This window comes from Rana temporaria, chromosome 5, assembly GCF_905171775.1.
Source record: "Rana temporaria chromosome 5, aRanTem1.1, whole genome shotgun sequence".
NCBI classification, from domain to species: Eukaryota; Metazoa; Chordata; class Amphibia; order Anura; family Ranidae; genus Rana; species Rana temporaria.
Genome location: NC_053493.1, coordinates 113,573,231 through 113,591,497, shown reverse-complemented (window position 1 = coordinate 113,591,497; position 18,267 = coordinate 113,573,231). Strand labels below are relative to the sequence as shown.

The window sequence follows — 18,267 nt, the reverse complement described above, 5'->3', positions numbered from 1 at the left end:
AACAGGAAAAGGGTGGCTGACATGTTTCACATCACATGATGCTTACTCATAGCTGATACTAATACAGACTTTGTTAAACATCTTTAGCTGAGGAGATACTCTGAGATTTTTTTTACAGCCTCTAATAGACTATGTGAAGATACAGGGTTAATTTCACAGTGCTGGCTGGATCATTATCAGATGCTCCCAAGGCAATAAATCCACTTCCAGATGGGATGGAAGGCCTTGCTGCTTGATACACTGAGAAAGCAAGAGAGATCTGTAACTAGCGATGACAATGATCCTGAAGATTCCTCTAATGCCCTGTACGCGGAATTTCAGTCGGAAAAAAGTTGGATGTTTTTTCCGATGGAATTCCGCTCAAGCTTGGCTTGCATACACACTTTCACACAAAAGTTCTCTGAACTTTCGAGCATTAAATACACGGTGACGTACAACACTATGACGAGGCGAGAAAAATAAGTTCAATGCTTCCGAATTGTCTCCGAACGTGCATGTTTTTTTTCCAGTCGGAATTCCATACAGACGAACTGATTTTCCGATAGGATTTTTTTTCGTCTGAAAAATTGACAATCTGCTCTCAAACTTTTGCTAGCAGGAATTCCGACAGCAAAAGTCTGATGGAGCATACACACGGTCGGAATTTCCATTGAAAAGCTCACATCAGACTTTTGCTGTCGGAAATTCCGCTCGTGTGTATGGGGCATTAGGCATCTGATGTCAGCTCTTATAAACTGGAGAATTCTCAGTGGGCCAGGGTCAGTGTCAGTGTCAATAGAAACTTCTCCAACCCCTAATGACATAGTACTCTATATCATATATGTTGAGTTCACATACAACAAATTTTTTCATGTTTATTTGCCCCAACAGCTTCCTTACTGGAGCCTCACTCCTACCCCAAGCCACTTTGCAGTCGTGTGAGCTGCCTTGACTATAATTTTACCATTATTTGTTATACTTATATATACCTGTATTTGTCATTCAGTCAGCTTCTTTGAGCCTAGGAGGACCTTATATCTCAGGCATAGGTTACATAAAAGGCATTGGCTTCTCTCCAAGTGAGAATTAAGTCCCAATCCTCAAACCATTAAAGTAAAATCTTCCCAAGGAAATCGTTCACACAGAAAATAATATTCCTCCCTCAAAAACAAATAATAAACATATTGCTTTAAATCTTCTCAGTTTTGATGAGCATTTGAAATGTTTACATGATAATATTTGAATTGATGTATCAGCTCAGCATTTTTTTTTAGGAAGTCCTTTGATGTGAAGAGATTCTGGTCTCTCTTAAATGTCCCGGCAAGCAAGCAGCAGGTAATTTTTTGTGTTTGAGTTTGTATTTCTAGAACCATATAATATAAATAAATCAATATTGAGAGTCAGTATTTTGCACTGTGGCAGATTGTATAATGTGCGATATGAGTGGCCCGGCTGGTACCCAATGCTTCAGGAGGCTTATGGCTGCCTGGTATTGGGCATTTCTAGGGGCTCATGATTTGATTTCCACCAGATAATGTTTAGTTTCCCATTCACACTGCTCATGTGAGTTGTCTTAGGCCCCGTCGACACGACCGAGTTTCTCGGCAGAATTCAGCCAGAAACTCGGTCGGAGCTGGATTCTGGCGAGAAACTCGGTCGTGTATACACTTTTCAGCGAGGAAGCCGACGAGGAACTCGTCGGGCCGAAAAGAGAACATGTTCTCTATTTTCTCGTTAGTCAATGGGAAAAGTCACACTGAACTCGATGAGGAACTCGATGTGTTTGGCACGTCGAGTTCCTCTGTCGTGTGTGCGGGGCCCTACAGTGATAAACTCTAGGTCAAGCCACCTCTATATTGTATAGCAGCTTGCTAATGATTAGAAGACTTGCAAATTTCCCTCTAGTTCCAAGAAGTCCATTGTGTTGTCTTGTCCCATGAATAGAGAATCAGCCAGTAACAGGGCCGGAAAACAGAACAATTTTATGGTACGATATAGGTATGTGTGCTTGCATCGGCATAGCTGCCAACTTATTTGGAGACACAACTTTTTTGCAATAGAGAATATGCTATTGGAGCTTGTTTCCATGGGACATGGGGGTGTGGAACATTTTACAAAATTGGGGGAATGGTCTGCCAAAATAGGGAAAGCAACTGTGCACAGGACTTAAGGGAGGCAGAGCATCAGTGAACAGAGGTGAGTTTTGGGGAAAGGTAATTCTGGAAGGCTCTCACGTGATAGGAAATGGTAAGTTTCAGTTGTAGGTCCCTAAAGTGAAATGAGAATTATTATCTATGGTGGTTAATATCTATGGGATGGGGGATTTATACCACTTGACTAAGATGTTGTTAAATTATTATTAATATCATACAGCATTTATATAGCGCCAACATTTTACTCAGCGATTTACAACAAAGGGGCAGACAGTATAATTTCAATACAATTTAATACAGGAGGAAACAGAGTGCCCTGCTCATAATAATTTACAATCTAAAATATAATATGTACATATTATATATCATGTAAATAAATGTAGGTTATACCCTTTCTGTTTAATTTATAGAATGATATTGCTGGTTTCTGCAATATATTTTTGCTCCATGATATATTAAATGGTTTTAATTGATATATTAAACATTTGCTGTGCAATATAAAGGTTAACCCAATAACATATTATTGGTGGGTGACATATTATTACTGCTTCATAATATATTGCTGCTGTGTCATATAATGTGATGGTAGGAAATACAGTTGTGCTCAAACGTTTGCATACCCTGGCAGGAATTGTGAAATGTTGACATTAATATTGAACATATGACTGATCATGCCAAAAGAAAATGTCTTTTATTTAAGGATAGCAATCACATGAAGCCATTTATTATTTTTGGATGCTTTTTAAATCATAATGATAGCATAAATCACCCAAATAGCCCTGATCAAAAGTTGACATACCCTGGAATGTTTGGCCTTGGTACAGACACAGAAGGTGGCACATACAGGTTAAAATGCCAATTAAAGGTTAATTTACCATATTTGTGGCTTTTTCAATTACAATTAGTGTCTGTGTATAAATAGTCACTGTTAGCTCTCACATGGATAGACACGGAGCCATGAGGTGGTAGAAGAGAACAGTCAAAAGACCTGCATAACAAGGTAATGAAACTTTACAAAGATGGAAAAGAATATAAAAAGATATCCAAAGCCTTGAATATGCCAGTCAGTACTGTTCAATCACTTAATAGGAAGTGGAAAATGTGTGGATCTCATGATACTAAGTCAAGGTCAGGTAGATCAAGAAAGATTGCAGCCACAACTCAGGATACAAAGAAAAACCCGGATACAACGTAGACAAGTGGGGTGACCCCTGCAACAGTCCCCTGTAGCTCCTCTTCCACTATTTCCCTCCAGGATTTGTCAGAACCGTATAACTCCTCTGGCTTCCCCTCCTTAACTTAGTGTGGCAGGGTTTTCCACTAGTGACCATCTCAGGTCTGGTTTAGGTTCTTCGATTGCTAATCCTTTGCTAGCAACTCCAGAGGTCTCACGTTCCAGTACAGCTGGCAGATCCTGGTTTTCTCAGCATCTCAATCACGGCTTCTCTACCGTGGCCCTGGGAATAGCCAGATGTGGATTCAAGGAGGGCAGGCTGAATATTTTCTCTTCCTCAATAGGTTCTATAGCTTTCAGGTCTGATAAACATCTGAGTATCTACCTAGGTGTATCCAATCATCCAGTCCACACCAAATATGATTGGAGTTATAGTGTTATTCAGTATATTCAACAAAAAAGTCACCACACTAGTCACAGTGACTCCATACCCACGTTTGTTGAAAATGACTTCCCACACCCGACAGGCGGCCATTTACATCTGAGTGTCTGTGTCTGTGTCCGCTGTACGGTGTGAAGAAATGCTGTAAATTAAAAATGCTTTTAGAAATAGAAGTGTTATTAGTTTATTTTTATCAATTAAAAATATGGAAAGTAAATGAACAGAGAAGAGAAATCCAAATCTTCCGGGTTTGACATAGCACGCGTTTGGCAACAGATTTCAGCCAATGATATTGCCTAAAATCAGCTGATCAGCTGTGTCCAATCGAACGCAGAACTCTGTGTACATAGGAACAGAGGGCCAGATTCACAGCGGAGATACGATGGAGTATCACAGATACTCCGTCGTATCTCTCAGAGTATCTATGCGACTGATTCATAGAATCAGTTACGCATAGATAGCCCTAAGATCCGACAGGTGTAATTGTTTTACACTGTCGGATCTTAGGATGCAGTACCGCGGCCGCCGCTGGGGGGAGTTTGCATCGTATTCCAGCGTCGGGTATGCAAATTAGCAGTTACGGCGATCCACAATGGATTTTCGCGTTCGGTACGTCGTCGCTAGTATAGTTTCCCGTTGCAATTTTAGGCGTCGTTTGACCTGCCCTAACTTTAGACAGCACACATATGTGCTGTTTAAAGTATGGCCGTTGTTCCTGCGTCGAAATGTAAAAAAAAATTTGTCTTGCGTAAAACGTCCGGGAATACGAAAGTACGCTACGTACGTCGCACGTCGTCGCCGTTTGAAAAAATGACCTCACTTCGCGCAAAGCACGGCGGGAATTTCGAAACGGAGCATACGCAGTAGGTCCGGCGCAGGAGCGCGCCTAATTTAAATGGCACACGCCCATTTGAATTCCGCGGGCCTACGCCGGAGGCCGCCAGCATAGGTTTTCATTGCAAGTGCTTTGTGAATCAGGCACTTGCGATGAAAACTTGCGGCGGTGTAACGTATCTACGATACGTTACGCCTCCGCACTTCTACGTGAATCTGGCCCAGTGATTTGCCTGTTTCTTCTCCATGGAAAGCAGGGGGAAAAAAAAAGGCCAGATCAGGAAGTAAAAGCAGCACATATTGCACACATTACACATTGTTAGGCACACAGTTAACTCATTGATTGCCCCTGGATGTTAACCCCTTTCCAGCCAGTGTGATTAGTACAGTATTATCACTGATCACTGTATTAGTGTCACTAGCGACATCAGTGTCAGTTAGCGACCCTCCCAGATAGTGTCTGTTAGATTGCCCGCCGCCCTATCACAGCCACACTATAATTTGCTGATTACTGCTATTACATTATAGTGTCTGTAGCTGCTTTAATTACAGTATATATACCATAGTTTGTAGACGCTAGAACTTTCACACAAACCAATTATTATACACTTGTTTTTTTTTGTTTTACCAAAGACATAGCAGATTAGATTTTGGCCTAAATGTATAAAGAAATTCGATTTTTTTATTTTATAACAGAAAATAGAAAATATTTTTCTTTTCCAAAAGTTTTGGTCTTTTTTTTGTTTATGTGATAAAAAAAAAAACAGTGGTGATCAAAAACCACCAAAAGAAAACTCTATTTGTGTGAAAAAATGATATTAATTTGCGTACAGTGTTGCATGACTGCACAATTGGCAATTAAAATAGCACAATGCTGAATAGCAAAAAATACAGTGGTCGTGGAGGGGGTAAAACCTTTGTGAGGTCTAGTGGTTACTTTTGTAGACTTGTTAACATGCATTACATATTTTTTAATGTTTGATCGCTGACTCACAAACAATGAACATAAAAAAGCAAAAACTGGGTTGAGCTTGTCACTAGTGGAAATGTGGGTGGAGCTTGTCACTAATGAAAATGTGGGTGGTGCCTGTCACTATTGGAAATATTCTAGCAGGGCCTGTCACTATTGAAAATGTGGGCGGGGCCTGTCACTATTGATAATGTGGGTGGGGCTTGTCACTGTTGGCAATGTGGGTGGGGCTTGTCCGTACTGGAAATGTGGGCAGAGCCTGCCACTGTTCAAAATGTAAGTGGGGCCCGCTACTATTGGAAATGTGGCCGGGCCTGTCACTATAGGAAATATGGACAGGGTCTGTCACTGTTGTAAATATGGGCGGGGTTTGTCATTATTGAAAATGTGGGCAGGGCTTATTACTATTGGAAATATGGGCAGGACCTGTCACTATTTAAAATGTGGGCAGGGTCTCAACTATTGGAAATGTGAGTGTGGCCTGTCACATTTATGAAGATTTTTTTTTTTTATTGGATATGTTTTATAACACAACAATGTTATTTTTTTTAATTTTCATCAATAAAAATAAAGCTCTATTTGTGTGAAAAAAATCATACAAATTTCTTTTGGGTACAGTGTTGCACAATCGTGCAATTACCAGTTAAAGTAATGCAGACCTAAATAGCAAAAAATCCTCTGGTCATGGAGGGGGTAAAACCTGTCAAAGCTGAAGTGGGTAAAATGGACCAACAGAGCCCAGGAAATGTAAACAGTGCAGGCCGGGTACATCCTAGCCACAAACATATTAAATTTAATTATAGACATCTTAGGACGGGGTCCCTACACTTGTTTTTGTGGAAGTTGATTTTCCTATAAAAATCCTCTTTCAAGTTGTTCTTTTTGTCTGCTTTAATTAGATTTATATTCCCAAAACTCACATTTTAACGTACATTGCTTTGTACAAATAAATTATTCCACAGGGACAAATTACCGTAGTTGGTAAACACAGTGCTATGGTATTAACCTAGGACTTATTTTGCAATTTGTTTATCTACCAGACGTGGAATAATTGTCCTGCCATACTGGCGTTGCACAATCTTCTAATAGCTGCCACTTTATAACTACTGTATATATTCGAGTATAAGCCGACCCGATTATAAGCCGAGGCACCTAATTTTACAACAGAAAATGGGAAAACTAATTGACTTGAGTATAAGCCTAGGGTGTCCATCTGCATGCCTCACTGTGCCTCACTTTGCCTCACTGTGTCCAGTTGCATGCCTCATTGTGCCCATGCCTCACTGTGCCCATGCCTCACTGTGCCCATGCCTCACTGTGTCCATGATTAGACTGACGTTTAACATGGGAGTCTATGGAAGGGGTGTCCGGCTTTGAAAAATCAATGCTCCCCAGCCGTAGGTCCCCCAGACAACAAACTTTGCAGACTTGTAGAGGATAAATTGGGCTAAAAGTGTGCCAAGTTCCGGGTCCAAGGGACCTATAAACCGGCCAGTACCAGGTCCCCAAATTCACCAGAGAAATTACCGTTTAACATGGGAGTCTATGGAAGGGATGCCCAGGTTTGAAAAATCGGTGCTCCCCGGCTGTAGGTCCCCCGGACAAGAAACTTTGCACACTTGTAGAGGAAGAGTGGGGCCCAGTCCCCAAAGTCTGGGAGATCAGGTGCAAAAATGTGACTCAAGTATAAGCCGAGGGGGGCATTTTCAGCACAAAAAAATGTGCTGAAAAACTTGGTTAATACTCGAGTATATACAGTTAATTTTTAACCCTCTTTTATCATGTAGAGGTGTTTATCTATTAATGATTGGAGACATTTTACATGTCTGCTGCTCAGACGGTGTCACTGTGCAGCTTACTCTGCTTTTTAAGTGACATAAAAAGACACAATTTTACAATAAATCACTGTTAAAGCTTATAGAAACAAAAGTTGGGCTCATAACATCTTAATCATCTTGAAGTTCCACTGTAACAAACTGCAAGCATGTAGACTTTTATTGCAGAAAAAACATCCAATGTCTCTTCTGCAATTAAATGCCCCTACCTGCCTGCTTCCTGTCTTCTCCGGTGCAATAAACTGAGCTGTGCATGCACAGGAACGTTGGAAAGGTCAGTAATAACCTTTTTTTCTGCTTTAAGGCCTAAAACTTATATGGGTACCATCCCTAAATTAACTTCAATCAATGTTTGACCCAATAATAAGGTAAGTATATCAAGTGGGACTTTAAAGGCGAAGTCCAGCCTGAGCTTTTTAGGCTGGGCTTCTCCTCTGGGTCACAGGAGTGCAACTCGTTTTGCACTCCTGTGACCCGTTTTCAGCGGAGAGCGGTCTGAAGTTTGCTCTCTGCTGACGTCACTGCTATCAGTCGAGGCAGCGCATCATCCACCAGCTGCCTTGATTGATGGCAGTCTCAGTGTCTCAGCGAGCCGATGAGACAAACCTGCTCCCTGCCCCTCCATGGCTCAGCACTCCAATGAGCGCAGAGATGTAGAGAACCAAGCATTCGGCAGTGTTCGGTGGCTCGGTTCTCAGTGCAGAGATGGCGGGGGACAGATCACCTCCCCAACCACCTTCTGGGTGCCTCCTTTCAGAGATTGGCTGGAACATGATAAATATTCATACTGGTGATTTTACTCTGATTTTACTCTCTCCGCCCTATATTCTGGAAGCTTCATCCAGAAGCAGGTGGGAGGAATCAAACACTGAACTTAGGAAACCCTGACCAGACAAAAACAGTAGATTGCCTCTTCACTTCACTACAGTGAAGCCAAAAAGGAATTTAGCTTAACAGCCTAACTAGAGGAGGGTGGCACAATTTCTTTATATATATATATATACATAGACAAATGTGCTACTAACACACAAACAATTCTAATTTCTCTTGTCTTTATTGAACACACCTGTTAATGCTTTAAATATAAAAAATGCATTAAATAAATGTTTTCGCTTTGGACGTAAACCCTCCTGTTTTTTCACCTTAATGCATCCTATGCATTAAGGAAAAAAAACATCTGACAATTACCCCCAGCCCCCCTGTCTTACTTACCTAAACCCTGGAATTTCCCACACCGAGGACGCGCTGCATCTTTGCCCGGGGTTCTCGGCTCCTAATTGGATAGATTGATAGCAACGCAGCCATTGGCTCCTGCTGCTGTCAATCAAATCCAATGACACGGGGGGTGGGGCCGAGTCCTGCATTCTATGCTATGGACACGAGAGGGCAACCACAAGGTAACCCCCTTGGGAGAGCTCTTCTCAGAGGGGGTTATCTGATGTGGGGAGGAGCCGAGAGAGACGTCGGGGGACCCCAGAAAACAGTGTTCGGGGCAAATCTGTGCAAAACGAGCTGCACAGTGGAGGTAAGTATGATATGTTTGTTATTTTTTTTACCTTTAGTATCACTTTATGACCACTTTAATACTGTATAAAATAGAAAATCTGAACCTCTAATTTTATGAGATTCACTACATGCCCAAAAGTTTGTGGACACCAGATTATCACACCTATATACATTTTTGGAAATTCCATTCCAACCATGGACATTGATATGGAGTTGCTGTGACAATAATGAGGTTTGATGAACCCCAAGCTGAGAAAGGGGATGGGGAGTCATTCTGAACACAGTGTCACCCTTAGGCCCCTTTCACATGGGGCAGATCAGTAATGATCCGCCCCGTGAACCTCCGCTTGCTCAGCGGGGATCGCTCCGTTGATCCCCGCTAAGCCGTCGGATGACAGGGCGGTCCCCGCACACTGTGCAGGGACCGCCCTGTCTTTTCTCCGCTCTCCCCTATGGGGGAATCGGATGAACACGGACCGTCTGTCCGTGTTTACCCGATCCGATCTGCCAGACAGATGGAAAAGTAGGTTTTTCCTCCGTCACACTTTGGCGGATCGGAGCGGGTCGGATGTCAGCGGGCATATCACCGGTGACATCTGCGGCTCCATAGAGGAGCACAGAGCGCCTGTTCAGGTCTGCCAAAAAAACTGGCAGGCCAGTGTGAAAGAGCCTTTTTTGTTACAAAATCCAGCAACATATCCTCAGATTGAACCATTACAGATATAAAGAAGGCTGTTTTACCATTCCTCCAGTGTCAGCTACATTTTGACTCAATAGTATTTTCTATGTGTAGCTTCCAGCTTTAAAAACAACTGGTACACCAAAGTCTCAGCAGAAGTTTGGAAAGGCACACACATCCAAAACCCATTGGCAAGAGTCCACCGAGTCTGTAGAGCTTGAAAAATTCAGGTAAGTAAAATTTAAGGTATTTGGTAACTTGGATTTAAAAACATTGAATTGGCTCTGACTAATTGTCTCTTTTACCATTTTTAGTGTTTATTTCAAAAATGAAAGGAATTTTAGCCAACAGTCTCAGCACAGCCTGTTTCTTGATATCTTTATGGCACTAATGAAGAACAGGCTGGGATGCAGGTAAGGAAAGGTTAATTTCTTGTGCACAGTGATTTGTTTCATTTTTAAAGGCAACCTACCATGAGAGAAACATGGAGACTCCCACTGCTAACCTCTCCTTCAGAAAATGTTAGTTGCATTAATACTTTAGGGTTGATTTTAAAGGCAAATAGGCTGTTTACTTTGCAAAGAAAGTTGCACTTTGCAAGGGAATTTGCACCAGAGCTTAGTGAATGAGGTGAAGCTCTGCTGACTTCCATCATACAATCATGTGCAAGCAAGAATGTTATTTTTTATTTTATTTTTCATTTGATTGTAAATGTTAAATTACTTTGTTTTCCACACATGTGGTTAGGTTATTAGATTTTGCATTGCTCTAGAGCAGGGGTCTCCAAACTTTTCAAAGAAAGGGCCAGTTGATTGTCCTTCAGACTTTAGGAGGGGGTAGAAAATGTCCCGGGCCCAGCATTGGTGAGAATAAATATGACCTCAGGGTTTGCAGTCAGTAGGAGAAGGAGTAGTGCCCCAATTAGTAGGAGTAATTGTATCCCATCATTGGTATCAGTGAAAGAAATTGTGCCCCCTTGTTGGTGTCATTGGGAAGAATAGTGCCTCACATCAGTGGGAGGAATAAACCCCCAAGGGGCCGGATAAAGGCTAGCAAAGGGCCACATCTGGCCCTTGGGCCGCAGTTTGGCGACCCCTGCTCTAGAGCAAGGGTGTCAAACTCAATTTCATTGTGGGTCGCATCAGCATTATGATTGCCCTCAAAAGGGCCAGTTGTATCTGCAAGATTAGATGTCGCATCCCCTCCCCTTACATTAGATGTCAAAAGCCACCACTCCATCAGAAGTTGAGTCCCCCACTCTCCCTTACATCACAGTGCTTCTCCCTTATGCTGCTGCTGGGAGGAAGCTGGATGCATTACTTGAAAGCAGAAAGTAAGGGTCTGGAGGAGGATCCGAGGAGTCCTGGAGCTCACCTGAAGCTGCAGGAGAGGTGTGAGGGCCGCATGCAATGAGCTGGAGGGCCGGATTCGGCCCGCGGGCCTTGTGTTTGACACCTGTGCTCTAGAGAACAGAGACTGATTTGAATGGTTGTATATATTATGTTAGAAGTGTTAGGCCCTGTACACACGAGAGGATATCCGTTGGAAAGGGTCCGCCGGACCGTTTCCAGCGGACATTTCTGCTCCCGATTTTGATCTGATGGGCTGTATACACCATCAGATCAAAATCCCAGCGGAAAACATACGCGGTGACATGGCCGCGTCATCGCCGCGATGATGACGCGGCGACGTGCGCGACCCTGGAGGGTAAATACTTCCACGCATGCGTCAAATCACTTTGACGCATGCGAGGGATGGGGATCGCTTGGACTTATCCGGTGAGTCTGTACAGATGACCGGATCAGTACGACGGACAGGTTTCCAGCGGATAGATTTCTTAGCATGCTAAGAAATTTTTATCCGCTTAAAAACCAGCGGCTGGAGAAATGTCCGCCGAAAAATGTCCGCTAGGCCGTACACACGACTGGATTTGTCTGCTGGAACTGATCCGCGGATAAATCCCAACGGACAGATCCGGTCGTGTGTACGAGGCCTAATGTGTATAATCATACGAAACAGTGACTCGAGCAGGCAGTTTTTTGGGTTTTGGTGGCTGATAAATACTGTAAGAATGGTCAACAGGCTTTTGTGCTTCTGCCGAAGAATTTGGTTGTTGGATTTTGACACAATTTTTTTGTAAGGTTGTTTGTGTCCATTCGTACTCTCTCTCCACAGCCTTTTCAATTTCAGTTAAGCAGTTTTGTTATATTTTCCTAACCCCTTTGCGCTGGCCGTACACAAATATACGGCCCCATCGGCGCCTGGTCCTTAGTAGCAAGGGGTCGCATATGAATTGCTGCCAATATACCTGTGCTGAGAGCATGCGTGCTGCAAGCACGCTCCCGACACAGTTACCGTTGCCTAACCGAAAGCTCCCGATCACCCCTTACGAGCGGGAGTTTCGGGATCATGTGACCTCTGTTACAGCCAATCACGGCACTCATTTGGTCTTGACCTGCCTTCAGTATCATAAGCATGTTAAAGGGCTGGGAGGCACTGGTGCTAAGAGGTTAAATCCAAGACTCGATTCACTATATATCTGGTCTCCAACAGTAAACAGAACATGGAAATGCAATTATTTTAGTAAATATAAACTGCTAAATAAACTTTCTCATCAGCAGTATATAGCAGTCTTGTGACTACTATCAGTGTCTGGTTAAAGCCTGTAGGAGGAGTTGTCATTTTCCTCTGACTGTCCTATGAAGCTGCAGGACCCCTGACCCTTTGTCTGGACAGTGATGATTAGCCCTGTGAAAATCCCATGCACCCTCCCAGAGAACAAAACAAAAAACTTGCTAGCAATACACACCAAACTGAGCATGTGCAGAGTGCCCCCAGTACTCTTTACTATCAGCAGATGAATTGGGGACTGTGGAAGAAGGAGAGGATCAGAGAAGACAGGATCAAACAGCCTGTTAACACAGGGTGGGAGATTAACCCCTTAGGTTCTACACAATGCAGAGGATTAACCCCTTAGGTTCTACAGTGAGTATAACAAGTATGCCTTACTGCATATACAGACTGATTTGACTGTTTTGGGTTTAGTAACACTTTAAGTTGCTCTTTTTCTTAATTAATTCCATTGTTGTTCTCAGTCTTGCATAGCATTCCATCAGACGTATGAATTTAAAATGAAAATAGCTTTTCCTTGTGGTGTAAGATAGTATGTCTTCATATAGTGCATAGTAATATGATTTATAGGAATACATAAAAGATAAAACAAGGTCTGTGAGCAAAATGTGGCCTCTCTGGGGTGTGAAATGTGCAGCTGTGTGGAATTCTGAAAATATCTACATTGCTGAAGTGTTAAGATTCCAAACATTCTCTTCTAGTTTTCTGTGTCTTTCACATCTTTCCAAATCTGAATACATTTTATTATCCACATTGGCCATCCTCCCAGACCAGCCATTAATAATCTCAGATATACACGGTATCACAGCCCACATTGAGATCCCACACATGCTGTGTTTCACTAGGCTTCAGATGCTTTTTGGCATGTTAACAATGAAATATTACATAGAAACAAAATAATGCACAATTATTATAAATATGTGTACTCAGATATGAAAAAATGCAAATTAGACAAAAAGGCTAGATCTGAATCATGTATTATTTTTAAATAAATGGTGCTACACAATTTATATTGCGTTTAAGCAGGAATGTGTGTTTTGTATGTAACATGTTTATAAAGTATATGGTTTCTATTACAGGGAATGGATTGACAGAGCTCCACCTGTTCATTTGCTTCGAGTGTTGATCTGTTTACGGCTATTAATTCGGGACCCATTCTTTCAGGTGCATTCATTATAAACACATTTTGTGTATTTGTCTTTCATGGAGAATGCAGATGTGAAGTGACATCTCTTTGGTCAATGCTACAAAACCTGATGGTTGTTTCTTAGGCTGCGTACACACGGTCGAACATGTCCGCTGAAACTGGTCCGCGGACCAGTTTCCGCGGACATGGCCGACCATGTGTACGGCCTAGCGGACAGGTTTCCAGCGGACAAAAGTTTCTTAGCAAGCTAAGAAACTTGTCTGCTGGAAACATGTCCGTCGGACATGTCCGATGGTTAGTACACCTAATCGGACATGTCCGCTGGTTATGACGTGTAACCAGCGTCCCGAAATCCCGCGCATGCGTCGAATTGATTCGACGCATGCGTGGAAGCATTGCACTTCCGTGTTTGAGAATGTCGGTGTCTTCTACGTCACCTTGTTCTCTGTCCGCGGGGATTTTGGTCTGATGGTGTGTACACACATCAGACCAAAAGCTCCCAGGAGACATGTCCGATGAAAACGGTCCGCGGACCGTTTTCATCGGACATGTCTCCTCGTGTGTACGGGGCCTTAAAGAAAAGTTTCACTCAAAAATGGAACTTCCGCTTTTCGGAATCCTCCCCCCTCCATTTGGCACCTTTCAGGGGAAGGAGGGAGCAGATACCTGTGTAATTCAGGTATTTGCTTCAACTTCCAAACATAGGTCGCCACGGCGACCTACGCCAGGTCTGGCGCCTCCTCAGCCCCCCCGCATAGGTCCCAGAAGACAGTAGGGACCAGTGGGATCGTGGCGCAGCGTGACTCACGCATGTGCAGTAGGGGACAAGGAAGTGAAGCCGCAAGGCTTCATTTCCTGTTCCTTTACCGAAGATGGCGGCACCACCACATGAGAGCCGAGGGACAGATCGGCTTCAGGTGCCGACATCGCGGGTGCCCAGGACAGGTAAGTGTCCATATATTAAAAGTCAGCAGCTGCAGGATTTATAGCTGCTGACTTAAAGGGGTGGTTCCCCCTAAAACAAATTTCTAACAATACATTCGTAAGACCCGTTACACTGCGGGTAGGCTGGCTTTTGTTTTGTTTTTTTAGTACATACCTCGATATTGCCGTTTCGTCCCTTGGCGGTGGGCGTTCCTAGTTGATTGACGTTCCTCCGACGGGCGCATACTGCGCGTCACGACTTTCCGACAGAAGCCGAACGTCATTGCGCAGGCGCCGTATAGAGTCGACTCTATACGGCGCCTGCGCAGCGATGTTCGGCTTCTTTCGGAAAATCGTGACGTCACGTATGTGCCCGTCGGAGGAACGTCAATCAACTAGGAACGCCCACCGCCAAGGGACGAAACGGCGGTATCGAGGTATGTACTAAAAAAACAAAACAAAAGCCAGCCTACCCGCAGTGTAACGGGTCTTACGAATGTATTGTTAGAAATTTGTTTTAGGGGGAACCACCCCTTTAAAAAAAAAAAAAAATTGACGGAACTCCACTTTAGGCCTGGTTCACACTGGTGCGTTTTGACATGCGATTTGGCATGTCAAATCGCATGTCAAAACGGCGGTATTTGACGCAAATTGCCAGCAATGGCATCTGAAATGGCATCTGCGGCGCTGCACCGATTTAAAAAAGTAGTTCCTGTACTGCTTTTTGCGATTTGGGCCCGCGATTTACATTGACATCTGTGCAGAAACCTACACATCTTTAAATCGTGGCCGGAATTGGGACTGCCAGCGGGAGTGAAATCGTGCAAGTTCAGCTGAACTCGCAAAACTTCACTCCCGCAGCCCAGTGTGAACCTGGGCTTAATGTGATCCTGTCGTAAGCCTCATACCTCCTAATTTTCTAAAATGAGGAAGAGAGACACCTTTTTGCACACAGCATGTAGGCAAATGACACATCTCTGCCATCTAACATGCAGAAAATAATTGGATAAACCAAAAGTCCTTTTTTTTAACCTCTATTTTTCCTTTATATTGGCTCATCAAAATATAGTAATATAGAGTAGAGGTTGGATAAAAAAAATTCTGTAGTAAAAAAAACACATTACATACAGCAGGTAAAAGAAAAATTTATATTTTCTAGGTAAATATATTTCTAAAGATGATATTGACATGAAATTTTTAGCACATCGGTAATAACCCATGCAATTCATACATACATAGAAACCAAAATAAATACGTTCAGAAATTGAGCTATGTGTAATTACATGCCAATACATCCAACATCAACCCATAACGGCACAGGCAATCTCCCCTTCATAAATATAAAAAAAGTAGTGCTAAATGAAACAATCATTAATAGTGCAATAATAGGACTTGTGTCCGAAGGGCGTTGGCCAGAAAATTGTATTGCATACAAATGGCAATGAATTGTCGGCCAACAAAAATGAAACTACGTGTTTTTTTTTAGCTCTTTAGCACCTTCTGGTAATGTTGTGTTATGGTGAGCATTGCTTCTGAGCTTGCGTGTTTGTACTTATACAACATTTGTCCGATGGTGCATATAAACGGTCAGATTTTCCAACATCAGCCTGTCATCGCACAATTCCCATTGGATAATCCAATTGTGTGTATGAGGCTTTAGTCAGGTCCCTTTGATCAGGATACTCCCAGACATCAGGCATGTGTCCCATCAGGATAATTCCATCCTCGTATAGGATATGGCGGAAGACAAAAAATATACGCTCATAGTGTAATCCAAAAATGTATTTAAACATGATTGCAAGCAAAACAATACTTGCAGACAAGGATCCACTTCAAGGTACAGAAGCTGGTGGTGAGACTGGCTTCTGTTGAACAGGGAGCTATACACATGGGCCCGGATTCAAGAAGCAATTGCGCCTGTGTAACCATAGGTTACACAGCGCAATTGCTTACTTGCCCCGGCATTACGAATGCTCCTAATTCAGGAACATCGTAACGCCGACTGCAGCCTAAAATCTGCGTGGCATAAGGCTCTTATGCCACGCATATCTTAGGCTGCATTCTTGCGATGGCCGATAGGGGGCGCTCCCATTGTGCTCAGTGTATAGTATGCAAATTGCATACTAACACCGATTAACAATGTTGCGCGAGCCCTGCGTACGCAATTTACGTTGTTTCCTACGGCGTGTTTAGCGTAAGGCTGCCCCTTCTAATAGCAGGGGCAGCCAATGCTAAAGTATACCCGTCGTTCCCGCGTCGAGACGTTCGATTTTTACGCAATTTGCGTAAGTGATTCGTGAATGGCGCTGGACGCCATTCACGTTCACTTTGAAGCAAATGACGTCCTTGCGACGTCATTTGCCGCAATGCACGTCGGGAAAGTTTCCCGACGGAGCATGCGCTCTACGCTTGGCGCGGGAGCACACCTAATTTAAATGATTCCCGCCCGCTACGGGATCATTTACATTAGGCGCCCTTACGCAGGGCAAGTTTACACAGCGCACACGCAATTTACGGAGCTACTGCTCCGTGAATCGCGGGTAGCGCAGGAAATTTGCGGGGGCGCAGGGCAAAAACGCTGCCCTGCGCCTCCGTAACAAAGGGGCAAATCTACCTGAATCCGGGGCACGGGCTGAAAGTTGTCCGGTTCCTGCCAAACCATCCATTTGCAGTCAATTTTCTTCCCATGTGCACCCGACATAACACAGAAACATAAAACAGTGATGGTAGAAAAGATTCCCTTTGTCCCTTTTTCAATTTTATTTATTTATTTTTTATTATCCTTTTTGTCTGAGCATAGATCTGTGTTAGTCCCAAGTATGTTTACACTCAATTACTGTTCTATATTCATTAAAACATGCTTGGGACAAACATATATCTTTACTCAGACCAAAAGATTAAAACAAACAAGCAAAAAAAAAAAAAGGCAAAAATAAAATAAAAAGGCAAAAACAAAAAAAAAGCAACTAACCAATAAAGCAGTAGACTCGGATGACCACTTCTGGAAACCTCTTATGCATTTTTCACTATAAGTTTAGTTTGATTTGCTAAGGTTTACTTTAAGTATATAAGACTACACATTGCTAACAACACATTTTTTCCGATGTAGGGGGTGCTTCACCAGATCAATGGCATCAACACTCTTACACAGGTATATGTTTTATATTTTTATCTAATTAAATAAATATATGGTATTGAGAACATAACAGATTATCAGATGTGATCATTTATTGATCTGATATCAGTAAACTGAAAAATGGGGACTTTTAGCTGCTTATCTACTAAGTCAGCTTCTGTTTTTTCATGCTATGTGTTTTTTACAAGTTATTTTATTGTAACCTGACCATACTTATGTTATAAGGAAACTTTAAGGCCGGGTTCACACTGTAACCACATGCGGCTCACAGCAGGGGTCCGGTGCGTCCTGGTTCACTGGTTCAGGTTCGATTTCAGCCCAAATCTTGAAATGAAATCCTGAAATGCACCAAAAAAGCACACGTTTTTCCGGCACACTGCTCCGGACCCGCTGCGGAGATATGTGAACCGGTTCCATAGAGAGCCAGTCACATTCTCCTGCTATGCGAATTGAATGCGGGGAATTGAGCATTCAATTCGCATAGGTGTGAACCTGGCCTACTGGTTTGGGTTCATTTTATTTATTTGTTCTTTTATGTTTATACCATAATAACATGGCGATATGACAATGGTAGTGGTAATAACATCAGCACCGATCTTACCTGTTATCACTATTTAAAGCGGGAGTTCACCCGAATTTTTTTTTTAACATTAGATTGATGCTCATTTTGTCAAGGGGAATCGGGTAGTTTTTTAAAAATCAAAGCAGAACTTACCGTTTTAGAGAGCGATCTTCTCTGCCGCTTCCGGGTATGGTCTTCGGGACTGGGCGTTCCTATTTGATTGACAGGCTTCCGACGGTCGCACACATCGCGTCACGAGTAACTGAAAGAAGCCGAATGTCGGTGCGGCTCTATA

The 18,267-nt window shown here is 42.9% G+C and overlaps 1 protein-coding gene across 3 annotated transcripts in view; it reads left to right on the top strand.

The window, feature by feature from the left end:
* NEK10 (NIMA related kinase 10) overlaps positions 1-18,267 on the top strand; it is a 326,603-nt gene that overhangs the window by 27,360 nt on the left and 280,976 nt on the right. For all 3 annotated transcript variants that reach the window (XM_040353019.1, XM_040353018.1, XM_040353020.1), the window contains exons 3-7: positions 1,254-1,314; positions 9,687-9,802; positions 9,887-9,985; positions 13,283-13,367; positions 17,384-17,425. In XM_040353019.1, the coding sequence (XP_040208953.1) occupies positions 1,254-1,314; positions 9,687-9,802; positions 9,887-9,985; positions 13,283-13,367; positions 17,384-17,425 (403 nt within the window). The remainder of the gene's footprint in view (positions 1-1,253; positions 1,315-9,686; positions 9,803-9,886; positions 9,986-13,282; positions 13,368-17,383; positions 17,426-18,267) is intronic.